The sequence below is a fragment of the Hemibagrus wyckioides genome, linkage group LG07 (assembly GCF_019097595.1).
Source record: "Hemibagrus wyckioides isolate EC202008001 linkage group LG07, SWU_Hwy_1.0, whole genome shotgun sequence".
NCBI lineage: Eukaryota > Metazoa > Chordata > Actinopteri > Siluriformes > Bagridae > Hemibagrus > Hemibagrus wyckioides.
The window spans coordinates 18,392,401-18,409,852 of NC_080716.1; the positions used below are offsets into that span (position 1 = coordinate 18,392,401).

The following is a 17,452-nucleotide window of genomic DNA, read 5'->3' on the forward strand; positions in this document are numbered from 1 at the left end:
TGGAACAGTGTGTGTGTGTGTGTGTGTGTGTGTGCATGCTTGTTTGTTTGGATATACATGGGACAGTGTGTGTGTGTGTGTGTGTGTGTGTATGCTTGTTTGTTTGGATATACACTATATTGCCAAAAGTATTCGCTCACCTGCCTTGACTCGCATATGAACTTAAGTGACATCCCATTCCTAATCCATAGGGTTCAATATGACGTCGGTCCACCCTTTGCAGCTATAACAGCTTCAACTCTTCTGGGAAGGCTGTCCACAAGGTTTAGGAGTGTGTTTATGGGAATTTTTGACCATTCTTCCAGAAGCGCATTTGTGAGGTCACACACTGATGTTGGACGAGAAGGCCTGGCTCTCAGTCTCCTCTCTAATTCATCCCAAAGGTGTTCTATCAGGTTGAGGTCAGGACTCTGTGCAGGCCAGTCAAGTTCATCCACACCAGACTCTGTCATCCATGTCTTTATGGACCTTGCTTTGTGCACTGGTGCACAGTCATGTTGGAAGAGGAAGGGGCCAGCTCCAAACTGTTCCCACAAAGTTGGGAGCATGGAATTGTCCAAAATGTCTTGGTATGCTGAAGCATTCAGAGTTCCTTTCACTGGAACTAAGGGGCCAAGCCCAGCTCCTGAAAAACAACCCCACACCATAATCCCCCCTCCACCAAACTTTACACTTGGCACAATGCAGTCAGACAAGTACCGTTCTCCTGGCAACCGCCAAACCCAGACTCGTCCATCAGATTGCCAGATGGAGAAGCGCGATTCGTCACTCCAGAGAACGCGTCTCCACTGCTCTAGAGTCCAGTGGCGGCGTGCTTTACACCACTGCATCCGACGCTTTGCATTGCACTTGGTGATGTATGGCTTGGATGCAGCTGCTCGGCCATGGTAACCCATTCCATGAAGCTCTCTGCGCACTGTTCTTGAGCTAATCTGAAGGCCACATGAAGTTTGGAGGTCTGTAGCGATTGACTCTGCAGAAAGTTGGCGACCTCTTCGCACTATGCGCCTCAGCATCCGCTGACCCCGCTCCGTCAGTTTACGTGGCCTACCACTTCGTGGCTGAGTTGCTGTTGTTCCCAAACACTTCCACGTTCTTATAATACAGCTGACAGTTGACTGTGGAATATTTAGGAGCGAGGAAATTTCACGACTGGATTTGTTGCACAGGTGGCATCCTATCACAGTTCCACGCTGGAATTCACTGAGCTCCTGAGAGCGACCCATTCTTTCACAAATGTTTGTAAAAACAGTCTGCATGCCTAGGTGCTTGATTTTATACACCTGTGGCCATGGAAGTGATTGGAACACCTGATTCTTGATTATTTGGATGGGTGAGCGAATACTTTTGGCAATATAGTGTACATGGGACAGTGTGTGTGTGTGTGTGTGTGTGTGTGTGTGTGCATGTTTTCTCAGATGGACATGGGAAAGTGTATGTGTGTTTGTGTGTGTGTGCATGTGTGTGTGTGCATGTGTGTGTGTGTGTGTGTGTGTGTGCATGTTTGTGTGTGTGTGTGTGCTCGCGTGTGTGTGTGTGTGTTTGGTTTGTGTGTGTGTGTGTTTGTGTGTGTTTGTGTGTGTGTGTGTGCATGTTTGTGTGTGTGTGTGTGCTCGCGTGTGTGTGTGTGTGTTTGGTTTGTGTGTGTGTGTGTTTGTGTGTGTTTGTGTGTGTGTGTGTGCGCGTGTTTGTGTGTGTGTTTGTGTGTGTGTGTGTGTATGCATGTGACATATAATTAACTAGTAGATCACCAGCTAATTAAAAGCTTCTGCATATTAGTTGTAGGCCTTTGGTCATGCTCAGACTCAAGGAAATGAGGATATGAGGAAATGCGGCAGATTTAGGGATTAAATTGCTGTGTTTTGGAAAATAATCAACAGCTGGATGGTGTGAAGTGAAACACTGCTAACACACTGTGTTTCATTGTCTAACATATAATAACAAAATTTCAAATTGTTTTATTTTTCTTATGCCCTAACAATTTGCTAGCTATAAACAATAATTCCCTCGTTGCTGTGGGCCATGCGTACAATGTTAATATAGGAATGGTAATGTACGAGAATGAGCATATTAATATAAAACCTCCAGAAGAAAATGTCAAGGCCATGCTGTTATAGCAACTTAATCCCTCCTGGCCAATCAGAATGGAACGTTCAACAGCACTGTGGCATAATATTAAATATACAGTATTACATAATATCTGTATGTTAACTGTGCAGAGTCTGTCCTATAGCTGATATAGCTATACATATAGCTACACATATAACTCACATACATCAGCTGCTGTAGATCTCTCCATGGTATAACACTGTCAGAGCTCCTCTAGCATTGTGCGTGTGTGTGTGTGTGTTTGTGTGTGTATGTAAGTAAACAGGGAAGACACCCAAGGCATCTTCTGTTTTTTGTCTTTCTCTCACTGTTCTACACACACACACACACACACACACACAAAACATTCGTTCCAGGAATGCCACAGGAAATAGAATCAAGTAACAGTGACCAGAAAGAATCGTGATTTGCCACATCATATTTATCAGTTGAGAGAATCCTCAGGCATATCATCCCCCTACCCACAAACAGACCCATCAAACTAATACTAATTCTTGTCACTGGGGTGCTGCCAACAAGGGAACACCTTCTGTAATGTTAATATATATCTTTATAGCTTTCAAGATGATTTGTGGTACATAATCAGACCTGAGAGACTACTGATTTACCTTGAAAGCTTCACTTTAAAAAGCTAATTAAATCACATGCCTCTTCTCAGATATCAGATACACACTAAAGCACACGTGTCAAACATGTGGCCCACAGCCTCTTTTCATTTGGCTCGCATGGACTTGTACAGAACAGGTTAACACCTGCGTGCTGCGCTGATGTAAATCACAATCTAAAAATGATACAGAATTACAGTGGGATGCTGAAATATACAAAATAAAATCAAGATTCCTGATCTCTACAGTTAAACCGGGTGGGTGTCAGGTGGACGTCAGACAACAGTGTTTTACATGGATGTCAGACAGCAGTGTGGGTGGTGATGCCACAAATTTGTTATATAATCATTCATGGCACAATCTACCATCTTTCCAGATTAATAACATGGCCATGAAATACATTTTCAACACCTCCATTCAAAATGATCAATAACATCAATAATATTATATTATATACCTTATATTAAAAGTAACTGATCTTCCCCAGCTGGGTACTTTACTAGCTCTCACCTCCATATCTCTGCACTTACAGTTTAGCTAGCTGGCAATACAAACAACAGGTAAATTAACAATAAATGGAAAACAACTGTCATGTTAAACAAACCATTTGCATTTGGCCTGCAGACGATAAAGCATCAACCTCATCAAATAGCTTTCCCAATATATTGTACGTTTACAGTGTAGTGACTTATCCGGTCTTTCAACAAAATCCACACCAGCTGATTTTATTAATTTTATACAGACACACCATTTTGGTTGCCTGGACCTTATCAGGGCATCTGGACAAGGTGCCAACCAATCACATAATCATACCCTGCAGGTGTCAATCATCCTGTTTTTAGAAAACGTATCACAAAAATGCTGATGTGATGTGCAGAATTATCCCTCTAAATGAATGTGACGTGTAAAATATATTGTAGAACCTTTATATGCAGAGTAAAAGTGTACAAACTTGTGTGAATTTTGAAAATCTTCTCTTAAACCTTTAATCTCTGTTTTGCATGCCTGTGCAGGCAGGCACCCTTAAACGTCCACCTTCTCTTCCATTATTGTCTATCTTTAACCTAGATAGGTGCATACAGTGTACCTTTAAAGCTTTATTCTTAAAGGTAATTACCATCCAATTATGTACCTTAAACCTTTTTAAAGGTACACTGTAGCCGTGTTTGAAGGTGAAAGATAAGGGAAAGGGAAAAGTACAGTTCAGTACCTTTTCTTCCGAGAACGCATGAATCATCGTGTGCAGAAAGATTTCTCCTCAGCATGGACTCTCTTCCTTGTAACATGTTAAAACACTGCAACTCTCCAGTGATAATTCAGCACTGTCACATTAACCCGGTGATGCTTTTTAATGAAATGACTGGACAAATGCAGTGCTAGATAAAAGAGGAAATGCAGGTGCTGCTGTGACTGAATCTCAATTACTCAGTGGAGCTAAAAACAAGCTCATTTAAAAGCAGTCCCAAATGGCTCCTGCTGTAAAGGTCTCACTTAAAAATGTGTCTTTTTTTTAATCATAATTAGACATTCTCAAGAAATGTAATGGCTCAATTCTGAATAATACACAATTTTTCCATTAAATGGGCCATGACATGTTTACATAAGGGTAAGAGATGCTGGGGGAAAGCTTTCTAAACCAGGACAAGCCCCAAGCCTGTGTTGTTTTGGTCCAACCATGGGCATCTGCTTCAGCCGCCGGCCATCGTCTCTCATGACCCTTCTGGATTTGTTTAACAAACAGCCACGATAGAGATCTGTCCTCTCTCTCTTTTCTCCCTCAACACAATCAATTTGCATTGTAAACCATCCTCAGTGAGCATGGAAGGAGGGAAGGGATGAAATCAAATCAGGACGAAGCAAAAGGTATGTCTCATTTAGTGCTTAAACCTGGCAGAGCTGGGGTTGATATGTGTGTGAATATGTGGTGAGTGTGTGTGTGTGTGTGTATGAGAGAGAGAGAGAGAGAGAGAGAGAGAGAGAGAGAGAGAGAGAATGAAACAGACAGAAAGATTTAGTCACACCATTCCTCATACCTGTAACCCTGTTAAACTGAGAAAGGCTCTGTGATATTATTTCTGGTGAACCAAAAAGTCTACCAACCCTGCTGGGACAAACAGATTGCACATCCAGTAGAACATTTCTTTTACCTGGAACTCAATGCCATAGTTTTCTCTACAGAAGTCCCTCAGCTTGGGGTAGACATGTTCTTTCAGGGCATTCCTCTCTGCCTCCGTATCTGCAACCAGACACACAGATTGTTAGAATAAAGGCTCTTTCATTTCATTTCATTTCATTTCAGAGAAAAGAAGGTTTTTTTCGGGCAACACTTTTCTTTAGCACCTTTTACATCATGAAAGCTACTTGTGATCTTGATCATGTGACAGGCTGTAGTCAGAAATAGTTGGTTTCTTCTTGTATAATCTTCATCACTCACAAGTTATCATATTTTGCTTAACAAACACGCAGTTGCATCATCAAAAATAGCACACAGCCTGTGGCTCATAAGAGTCAGGAGGGAGGCGTGAGGTGTTGACGTGAGTTTGCTTAAACGCTTGCAGACCTTGGAGATAAATGCACATCACACATGCTGCCTATTGCTACCCTTCTTGTATTAAGACTATTATTTTGTAAATACAACAGTATACATTTGAAATTCGAGACTTGAATCATGGCAAGTTCATTCCTTACGATATATAGGGAAGTGAAAATATGTTTCTCTATATAAAGTTCAGTTCAAACCTATTTCTAGACAATTTTTTTTACTAATTTCAAGTGTTCTATTAGAAGACAATTGTGCTTCCTTCTGCAAATAAATATTTGAAAGAAACTTAAAGCAGTCGAATGAGATGAATAAAAATGACATTAGTTGAATAATTTTATATTTAATAATGTTATAACGAGAAAGATTAGGTCATTTTTGCCTTCCTTCAAAATATTTGTACTTACTTAGATCTCTTTTTTTAGCAGTGATAGCAGCTAGCATCTAAATACGGAATGCTGACAAACAAGAAATATGAACTTGGTTTATGGATTTTTTTTTTTTTTACCTCGGTTTTGATAAAAATGCAGTTTACTTTCAATATTTATAGAGGTACAAGTACATTCATATAAAGGGAAAAGCTCTGATTCTGAATAATCTTGAATCTAGCCATTTATTTTCATTTAATTGAATACTGAACAGCTGATGAAATTAGTTTCTTATCCCTACATTGAATAGACTCAGATTATAAATCATCCATCCATCCTTCCATCCATCCATCCATCCATCCACCCCCCCCACACACACACACACTATGGACAATTTAGAGATGCCAATCAGCCTAAAGCACAAGTCTATGGAGTGGGTTTTGAAATCAGAGTACCCAAGGAAACCCCCAATACACAAGGAGAACATCCAAACACACACTCTAACTCGACACAAAGGTGGAAATCAAACCCCCAGCCCTGAAGGTGCGAGGCAAACATCCAAAACTAGCCAACATGCACTAAGCCATTGTGCAACCTCCCCACATTGGTGTAAACCAATTATTTTTCAATTGAGACAGTGTACGTGTAGAAAGCTTTTCACACTGACAGTATTTCACTGTTATAGAGACTGCCTGCTCCCTCCACCTCACCTTTTTTTTTTATCACAGACCTTTCAAGAGATAGGTAGACAGCTCAAGGTCAGGAGTTTCCGATGTTAAACACATTTCACCAGTCTTTTAAAACATATTTTTTCCCCCTGTTTGCTCAGGTGTGCTATTGTGAAAACAACAAGTCCAATGACAAATATAGTGTCATCTATTACATGGTGCAAGCCTAGTGAAGATATTCCACAACTGCATCCTTTCAATATACTGTACAGTCTGTGAGTAACTGAGGAGCGATGGATATTTTTGTTCTTTTGGGCAAATTAAGTAAAGCAATGAATAAAATACTATAATGTGGATAAATTTACAATATATTGTGAAAGCTATTTGGTGACGTTGATGCTTTATAGTGTCCAGGCCAACAACATCAACTGCAAAAGATTTGTTTAACATGACACTTGTTTTCCATTTATTGTTCATTTATCCAGTGTTTGTATTGTTTGTACTCATTTTGCTGTACAAAAGGACCATGATTTTGATATAAACCTAAGTGAAAGCTTACATTCTGCGTTTCATCCTCAGCCTCACAGTTACGTCATATCCATTATGCTAAAATGCAGAGCTAAAGTGCAGAGAACAGAAAAAAAATCTCATTGATTTTGGTACAACCAAACAGAGTCTACATTTCAGTCATTATTCATCCAGTTTTTCTCCTGTGGCTTTAATCCTATCCTTTATTGATAATACACAAGGAAATCTGTATCTAATTCCTGTGGATATTAATCACAATGTTCTTGTATCTATAAAAATCTAATAATTTGCAAAGCTAAAATCTGACTTGACATTTTGGTAACAAGATGGATTTGAACAAATAGGATTTTATTTGATCAAGAAAATCATTGCTTAGTGTTCATCGCTCACTATACTTTCAATTCATGATTTCCATTATATCTTTATGCACTTTATGGATTCAATACAGTATTTATGCCTCCTTTTAATTTTAGTCTACTCTCACCCAAGAAATTAATAAACTAGAGTGGCTAAAACCTGTATTGACTTATTCCTGTCTAATAGTCCTCGTCTCTTCAAGTCTTTGTCTTGACAACTTACTGCTCTGTCTATCACGTTTATGATTAACAGATAGCCTCTCTACAAAAATCTCGGCGGCATGTTCAATAATCCACTGTGGTGTGCTGTTCTAAAAGATACGATGCAAGTGCAGGAACTAAACTGACTATCATAGACCATCATCATGGGTCAAAAACAGCATTAAACTAGGATAAATCAGATATTGGGACAAAAATAAGAAATACCACTAGAACAAAATTACAGTGGGAAGCTACACTATTTTGCCAAAAGTTTTGGGACACCCCTCCATATCATTGAATTCAGGTGTTGTTTTTCAGGGGTTGAGCTTGGCCCCTTAGTTCCAGTGAAAGGAACTCTGAATGCTTCAGCATACCAAGACATTTTGGACAATTTCATGCTCCCAACTTTGTGGGAACAGTTTGGGGATGACCCCTTCCTGTTCCAACATGACTGTGCACCAGTGCACAAAGCAAGGTCCATAAAGACATGGATGACAGAGTTTGGTGTGGATGAACTTGACTGGCCTGCACAGAGTCCTGACCTCAACCTGACAGAACACCTTTGGGATGAATTAGACTGGAGACTGCGAGCCGGGCCTTCTCATCCAACATCAGTGCCTGACCTCACAATTTTGCTTCTACAGGAATGGTCAAAAATTCCCATAAACACACTCCTAAACCTTATGGAAAGCCTTTCCAGAAGAGATGAAGCTGTTATTGTGGTGGGCCAACTCTATATTAAATTCATGTGTATGTAAAGGCAGAAGTCCCAAAACTTAAGTCTTTGAGAACTTTGAAGTCTTTGAGATAAGTATATGTTTAGTCTTTGCAAAGGAACTATTACACAGTTGGATTTAAATTGACAAACTAATCAAGTGTGAGCCACAGAACAGGAGAATAGCATAAGGTGACAAACTATTAACAGATCAGGAGAGTACTACAACAACAACAACAACAAAAAAATAAGTCAATGTAAATAAACTTTATGCGACCCCCAAACAACACTCACCATACTTGGAACAATGAGAACTGGTAATAAAAGTACTAAGTACTAAAAACGCATTCAATATTTTTTAAGGTTAGGTTTTCCCATGCAACTTGGAGAACCTGGGATAGTTGTTTTGTTGTGACACTTTTGGATAAATAATGTCAAACTGTCACGTACAATAAATAGACAGCTGCCGAAGGACAGATCTGTGCTGTAGAAATCTGTTGATGCTTCTAGCTAGGTAAATAATATAAAGTAATAACATACACTCTGATATAAGCCAGCACACAGCTAGACTCTCCACTGTTAACAACTTGTGAAACTATGAAAGAGGATCACAGATGTTAACTCCACTAATGAGACACAGGCTATATATGAAGTATTTGGGACTTCTCTCATAATGCAGTACAGTAAACATTAGGTGCTCTTAAAATCTATTTCATATCACTCTTTGTCAATGATAACTCTACTGACCACGTTCCATCGTTCCAGACCATGGTTCTGCGGCCATGGTGTAGTGTACATGGGGTTAAACAAAAGCAGGTTCCAGTAGTGAAAAACAAACAAACAAACAGACAAAATCTTCCCAGTGTTGTTGTAATTCACAAATTTAGTCTTGACTGATGTACCTTTAATACGTTACTTTCTTAAACGAAATACATTTCTGTCTTTTTTTAATAAAAATGAACTTGGCTCTTTTCCACTAACACACTGATTCTGAAAACATAAAATAAACATCTAACATACTGGTGTCAGACTTTTGCACAGCACCGCATGTAGAAATTGATAATAAATTATTCAAAATCAAATGCTGTTGTTCAAAAGGCATGAAAATGTCTTGAATGTGTTGATCTGTTAAAAAAAACAACATATGTCTATATAATTAATGTAATGTGCAAGCTTGGCTGCAAGTTTTAAATGCAAAATGAATCTAAAACACATTACTTTTTAAAATCAGCCAGTCAACAAGAAAAAAAAAGAGAGCCAGATAAACTCCAAAATGCCTTTGGTGAAGATGCTGTTGTTGATGATTTTTCCCTTTAAAAACTGCATGCGTGAAATAATAATGCGTTAAATTTAGAATCCCATTTTATTTTGATTTTAGAGTCTTATTTTCATCACCTCAAAATATATAAATAAATGCTTAAATAACCGAAAAGCACTTTATACTGCCCCGGCGAACCTAACTTTTCCTATGTCGAGTAAAGTATTTGTGAGAAGCTAATTTTAGTTGTGCACAGACATGGTCCAAAGCACACATATAGCACCTTCTCACTGCTGACTGTGTCTATGATTTGCTCTGTTGCTTCTTGCATTGTGTAAAGAAAGTCTTTAGAGAATGACTAACTCTACACATAGACACAGGCTAACTGCTGGGTTCATCTATTGCTTTATTATCCATTCTTTCATTTACTATTACTTTCTATGACAATATTCATATCTATCAAATACATCATCTTGTACCTGAAATCTGTCTCTATCAATCTCTCTCTCTCTCTTTCTCTCTCATACACACACACACACACACACACATACAAACACACACAGTCTCTGGCAGTAGACTGGCCAGAGCTGTTGCTTTCACTCAGGCTTTATGGATCTCACGGCTTAAACGTTTGCTGTGATTGATGACGATAGGTTGTAAACCAGGAGCGAGAGAAAAGGAGTGAAAACTGGTGAGATCATTTCAGTGGAGAGAGAGAGAGAGGGAGAGAGAGAGAGAGAGAGAGAGAGAGAGAGAGAGAGAGCGCCAATAAAGCATTATTGAACTAGATTGTATTGAATGGGGGAGGGAGCTGGAGCTTGAGCAAAAAGCAGAGAGAAAGGGAAGGGCAGGGGAGAAATAAAATAAATAAATGAGACATTCAGTTTCTCCCATAAAGCCCTGTGGCCTCATTCAAAGCTCCAAAAGGCTGCCATTAAACATCTTTTCAGTCTAGGGAGATGGAGTTGAATTGAATGAAATAAAACAGTCCCTTATTGAACACTTTTAGGGACCACTTTCTGAGATTTTCTGCTCTCCATTTAACATGAAGCTAACCATAATACAATACCCCAGTGTAAAGCCAAGGCCTTGTAATTTGTATATTTGTATACCAAGGAACCAAACTTTTCACCATTTCTAATCTTGGAGCTTAGACGAAACTCAGAAAAAGAAGCATGTTTTTTTTTATATTTATACGGTCTGGCACATACAAAATATAATCAACTCTAAAATGCCTTTTTGCTTCTTTTTTTTGGATGCTTTTTAAATGTTCCCTCAAAAATGGCACATTTGCTTGTAATAAAAAAGAAGAAAAAAGCTTGTAAAATAAATGAAAAATGACTACAAGTTATAAATATTTATGCTTATTTAGACTTTGAAAAATGATGGATTAATTAGTAATGCTTTACATAAAGGCTGCTTTAACTGGCATTATTTTATGTATTACAATGAACTTCATCATAAGGACACACCACAAGTAACATTAACAAAGTAAAGTTAATTAACCTATTTTTTTAATCTAAATTTTGTATATAAAAATAATTAATTTTAATATTGAATAATTGTGCAATGTTTTTAATAATAAACCAAATAAGACAAACACCTGCACAATGCTACATTAAAACCCTCCATAAACATAACTATAAATACTGTCCAATATGATCCGGCATCTTAATGAACATGTTTGTGAGACTCTAAAAATTGTGTAAAAAGTGTAAAAAGTGTTTCGCATGATCTCTCAATGCTCATCTGAAATTCCTCTAGGTTCTCTGCTTTCATCTTTCATCTGAAATACATGTAGTAGGTCAGGGATCTCCTCTTGTCCACAAGGACTGGTGTGTGTGCAAGTTTTCATTTCAATTAAGCAGGAATCATACCTGATTCCACATTTGATCTTGGCTTTCAATAGACCATCAGGTGTTACTTCTGCTTGGTTGGAATGAAAACCTGCCCTCACACCGGCTCATTGCGGATTAAACTGGACACCCCTGCAGTGGGTGGTGGATTGGCTTTAAATTGCCCCTAGGTGTGAATGAGTGTGTGAATGGTTCCCTGCGATGGATCTTAGTGTTCATGCTGAATGTTCCCAGGATAAACTCCAGATTCAACATGACCCTGACCAGGATAAAGCACTAACTGAAGTTGCATGAACAAACAGCACGTTATATATAGCAGTAATTATAGCTGCAGGCCAAAGTTCAGTAAGTTATCAACAACCAGCATCAACCTGTGCTAATTTATGTGGACTTATTTCTATTCATGTATTAAATAAACATTAGCCAACGCAGGTGGATTTAGTTAACATTTAACCAAATGCCAATTAATGCTTTGTTAACATTACTTATGGTTTGTTAATGCCACTTTTAACATTTGTTAATGTTAATGAATACAGCAAATAAGATTAGTTAATGAACCTTGGAGGAACCTTAATGCAAAACATTACCCATTCAATTTGTTCAATGTTTCTGAGACAGACTATTATACACAACAGTCCATATTTCTCCAGTACTACACAATAGGAGTGACTTTCTAAAAGCACCAATTTATATTTAATGAGAGAGATGCAGTTAAAGGTGATCCCAGCCCAGATCTACATTTTTGTTGAGAAATGGGATAAATCCATGACAAACAAAGTGACTTTAGTCAGTGAATAAGGTCACAAGTCAAGAGAGAAAGGTGTTCTATATGAAAGCTCCTATATGATACAAATAAATGACTGTGAAAGAAGACTGTGAATATCAGATGTCTGTTAAAAAATAACAAAAAAGCAGCGCTCATACAGTCTTAAGCACCCTGGATATGGCCTAGAGAGAGACGGGAGATCCAAACAAGGGTATAAATGTTATTCCCTCTGTTTCCTCAAAGCTGCCGTTCTGACTTCTAGTGTAACTCTGCAGCTGCTCCCCTTCCTCCATGCAGCAGTGCCTTTAAACCATAGAGCAGCATTTAACCATAGCATGAATAAGGATCATAAGAGAAAAAGAGAGTTTAAGGGTTGAGGATAATTAAGGAGGTAGATTTAAAGACACTTGTTACGAGGAGTGTGAGCGTGTGGGAGAATTTCCAGTGAATTAATTGCACCCTCTAGTGCTCATGTAGGATGAGCATCACACAAACAGCAGGAAACATAAGCAAACTCCGAAGCCCCGCTCATTCTCATACACGTGTATCAATGTGGTATGTATTCATACCCTGCAGAAAGCCTCCTTCTTATCTCACACACCTCACTATTTTCTTAAGGTCTTTAATCCCTGAGCGTTATCCTAGAGCTGAAGCTGTCCGCTGTCTGCTCTCTGCAGCTGGAGAAGAGAAATGCGACAGGTTTTCTACAGCTAAGCTATTCTCTTTGCATGCTATCTGTGTTTTTTTTTTTTCTTCCAGCAAGAACATAAAGCTTTCTCAAGGAATAAAGATATGGTGCCTGTAAGTGTGTTTAATAAGTGTGTCACGATCCATGACAGAGGCATCCATATGCACACAGTTTCTTTTCTTAGTACATCCCATGGTACTGCCCAGAAAAGCCATTTGCCATTTATTTACATAAAAAAATATCTCTTTTGCCTATGTATTTTTGTTGCAGCTCTTGCTACTGCTATTTTGATCAAACACCTATCTCAGCATTTTTGTATTCTGCACACCCAAATTTATTAAAGGTACAGTTTGTGATTGCGGGGGTTAATTAAACTTGTTTCGCACAAATGCCACACAAACATATCCCCTTATTTGAGTATTTCCTCCTTCTTAATGTAAGTGCCAATGTATGAGACATAAGAATGAGACACTACCTTGTCTGATTGATTGGGGAATGTTGGTCCAGATCATTCTATTTTGCTCCTTTTTATAGTGTATGAGTTGCTACAAAGACTCTTTAACCCTCTGATTAAATATTTTTTGACAGCTAGATTTATTAGAAAAGTTCTATTTAAATAAAAAAGTAAAAATATCACTGAACTCACCGCTACTTGTCTCAGAAAATGGTCTAAAGATACATCAAGCTTATATGATCACTGACATGAACTGAGGTAATGCTGCAAAAAATCCTTATTATGTGTTTAATATATGTAAAGGTTTATTATTAGTTACAGTGTACAGTTTATCCCAGCCTCCTGTTTGCTTTACTCTGATCTCACCACCCCTGTCTGTTTCTCTCCATGTCTCTCTCTCTCCTCTCACCTAACCTGCCCTTTCCTTGCTTTGTTTACTCCGAGATTAGAAGCCCTATTTTAAGGTCTTCCCGCAGCTAAGAGTCAAATCTTCTGCTGCATGCTTTTTGCATTGCTTGTACCTATGAGTGACATACTACTCCTCAGCATCACTCATGCACACTACTCGTTCGATATAATCCTCATAATCCTTCAAAATCTTGCTTTTGCTATATAAAGATCACATGTGATATACAGTATATAAGCAATAACCTTGTATGCTTGTGTTACAAGATGTCTATTTTAATCACAAGCTGGAACATCGGCTTTGGGCTGGTGATGATTTTGTTGACTATGTCATTATTTCCGGCTCACTATTAAGTGAACGAAGCTGCATGTATGAGCTAGTTGATAGTAAAGTGGGTTTGTTTTAAATAGTAAAAATGTAGGCTCTCCAAGCCCTGCTGCTAAGTCATCATTTTGAGTTTTCACACCACCAACACCCTTTCCCTAATGACCCTAATGAATTTTCGCAAACCAGTGCAGGGTTATTTTAGGATTGCCCTTGCTTTATGTCCTAACAGCTTGGTCTCTTCCTACAGTGCCATATTTATTGCTCTTTTTCTTTTTTTTTCAGCATGACTGCACTGACAGCTTTCACAGTAGTTCAGTCATCAGCACGCTGATGACACACAACTGGCCGTCCAGTGTACAGTGTACAGTTCAGGCTACATATAATGAAACACAACGCAGTGGTATTCTCAGAGTCATCTGAAATCATTACTAATTATTTGTGTCCATTGTTAAATTTTATGAGGGTTTTGCACTTTCCTTGTGCAAGCCAGTGGCATTGATCTGACCACCAAGAGTGGGCGTTGCTAAATGGGGGTTCCTGTGTTCCTTAGTCTCTCCTAAACTAGTGGAAAATATTTTGGAGGGATGATGGGATGATTGATGGGATGTGTAAATCACTCCTTCCACCTTTGCTCCTCAATCTCTAACATGCCAATATCATGTCAAACAGGTCATTATAATAATTCACCCCTGAAAACCGCTACACAAACTGTATTATTAAGGAAGCACAAATTCTTCAATCTCACTGAAAGACATACAAAACAACGCTCTTAGAAAACAATTTCATGAGTGGACAGATAGATAGTTGGAACCTCCTTTGATAGATAAACTCTCTCATGTATAGGCTTCTGAATAGAACCTAAAAGGGTTCACCCAGAGGGTAAGAGGAAAAAATAACAAAAACAAAACTGTTTGCGTTCTTGATTTTTTTTTAAAAAAAGAAGAGTGTTATTTATTCCGGGTTTCATGTCTATCATTGTTTTGTTCATACAGTCAGTACTGGAGCTTGACAATTTAAAGATAGTGACTCTGATATGGTGTCTTAATGCTATGCTGTAGCAGAAAGTGGAATATCATGGAGAATGCTGTGTTTCAGCTGAAATTTTGAACACTTGCACCAGAGTGCACACTTGAAGGCGAAACATAGGGTTTAGGGTGCTATTTGGGACAGGGCAGGAATCAAGGAATCCTTTCTGGTGAACCTCAGCAAAGGTGCTTATTGCAACTTCTGTAGTTTTGTCCTTGCAGAAAAGAGCACTTTGTGTTCATTTTTTTTATGATACGATGTCAAAACTTCAGTTTTTTCTTTGATATTTGCGAATACTTGTCTTAAGAAGTGGAAAGATTACATGGTTATGTAGAATATAATATAGGTATATTAATTTTGAGATATTTATTTGTTACAGCAATATGTCTTAATATGTCCTTAATATTTATTTTACAAAAAGAAAAAGCTTTAGTCATCCAGTGGGTGCAGTGTTGCAGTGCATTGCTCCCAAAGTTGAAATGAAACTTAAGCTGCTGATCCATACTGTTATTTTGCCAGCTGCTGATGGATATTGAACCATAAAAATAAAACTAATGAAAAATCAACAAAATCATGAAAATAATATACCTTCGTAAAAAAAACAGCATTAAGAACATTCCAATGAGACGGGACACCACTCAATCTGACGACAAGACCTTAGGCCAATCGTGACTCACGATTCAAGGGGGGGGGGGTTCTATACACGCTCTCTCTCTCTCTCTCTCTCTCTCTCTCACACACACACACACACACACACACACGCCAGGGTTCGTGAGTCATCCGTTAGAGCGAGCTTTGCTCTTTACCGTCTGGGTTGGCGCAGATGAAGACGCGCACGCTCCGGCCCGTGGGCACGTGATATGGCGGCAGCGCGAGCACGTTTCCACTGATGGCCGCTCTGCGCAGCGCTGACTCGCGAGGACACGGCAATCTGCTGCCAACTCCGGACGGCCACATCGGGGAAGACTTCCAGCGAGGCTGCACAGAGAAAAACAAAAGCTAAAAAAGCTGACGTTTTCACACACTTTTGCATGCACTTTAAACTGCATTTTAAAAGAAAGGCCACTCTCGTGCACGTGCACACGTGTTTTTGGCGTTAAACATTTGTCTCGTCTCTGTGAAACTGACTTTTAGTGTGTCTTATGCACTTAACAGACTCACTGGGGTATGCTGTGCGCCAAAGCAAAATGACATGACATGCCCACTTTCCACCATCAGTGTTAAAGCATCCATATAAGAATATGAAACAAAATGCCAAGTAACAAATCAGAATAAAACCCTAGCAGCGACATCCGTATTTTAGTGTGGTTTATTATATATAAATATATATTTGTTCTAGCGTGGACCCTTATCGCAGTCTACACACAGCTTCTATCGCAACGCACAGCGCGCGCTAAGACGCAAAGTTGCATATAGATTTTATAACCTTTAATATCCTATTTATATACACTAATATCCGCGTCCACGCGCGCAAACCTCAGCTTGTGCGTCTCCGACCCAACGGTCATGGAGCAGCAGCGCAAAAACACCAGCACAACACACGCGCGCGCGCACACACACACACACATACGCACACACCGAAGCGCTTACGTTCATTCTCTTCATTTCCGAGCTTTTGACTGGAGCAGAGCGCGGATCCGCAGGAATCAGCAGCACCTCGGGTTTCCGCCTGAGGAAGATGCTGCTGCTGCTGATGTTGCGCGAGAGCCGGCGGTGAGAGGCAGCATCGTGCCCGTGCTCTGTCTCGCTTTCCTCCGCTTAAATGACGGCGAGGGAAACAGACTCGTCCTGTTCGCCGCGCTGTCTAATGGGGATCGCGGTGCTCTCTCTCTTTATCATGGCAGACCCGCTCTCCTGCACGAGAGCCGTTTTTTGCGAAGAGGAGGAGGAAGAATAGGAGGAGGGGTCTGGATTCATCAGCCTATCGATAAATGCAGCTGCTCTCGAGCTGGAAGTTTTAAGTGCTCCTAAATACAACCCGTTTTTTTTGCTCTCCAGAGGAAACGCACAATACCAAACTAATTTAATCGAACATAATCGGACTATTACTGTACCAGGGTCCGTTTACAACGTTTGTGTCCTAGGGGACAGAAATGTGCAATTTTCAAGACTGTGAGTGTGCTGAAGTGATTTAATCAGTCAGAAAGGAAAATGCAAGACACAAACTGACAAACGTAAAATTTCATGCAAGACATATTAGACATGTCTCTTTCTTCATGCAGTTGCTGTACATTCTCAAAAAAACAAACAACTTTCTTCATGCAGTTGCTGTACATTCTCAAAAAAACAAACAACTGATCAAACACAGTATGCAGAAACATTTTTGTTCCCTTAAAGTACAAAGAAAACGAACGAACAATCAAAAGTTCAGCAATAGTTTGTAAGGTTATGTAATTATGTACCTTAGATAAGCCTTTAAGATGCACTGTATCCTCAAGGTCCACTTAAAGAACAAAATACATACAGTGTAGCCTCCCCATGAGCCAAGCAGTTGTATCTTAAAACCCCAGGCTAGCACATTTTCTTCGGCGAGGGTATAATCTGCCACGCAAACAGAAATAGCATGTCTGGGAATATTCCAA

At 39.3% G+C, this 17,452-nt stretch overlaps 2 protein-coding genes across 4 annotated transcripts in view; one reads left to right on the top strand and one right to left on the bottom strand.

The window, feature by feature from the left end:
* The window catches only part of rwdd (RWD domain containing 4), a 269,519-nt gene that overhangs the window by 95,649 nt on the left and 156,418 nt on the right, over positions 1-17,452 (top strand). The gene's annotated exons all lie outside the window — the stretch shown is intronic.
* LOC131355787 (NACHT and WD repeat domain-containing protein 2) overlaps positions 1-17,452 on the bottom strand; it is a 123,817-nt gene that overhangs the window by 35,342 nt on the left and 71,023 nt on the right. Inside the window, exons 1-3 of one of the 2 annotated variants that reach the window (XM_058394270.1) lie at positions 16,461-16,698; positions 15,677-15,848; positions 4,862-4,950 (exon numbers count right to left, since the gene is read on the bottom strand). In XM_058394270.1, coding sequence (XP_058250253.1) covers positions 4,862-4,950; positions 15,677-15,848; positions 16,461-16,475 — 276 coding nt within the window. In that variant the 5' untranslated portion in view covers positions 16,476-16,698. Of the gene's footprint in view, positions 1-4,861; positions 4,951-15,676; positions 15,849-16,460; positions 16,699-17,452 lie in introns of those variants that run through there. The other variant, XM_058394269.1, reaches the window with a different exon arrangement.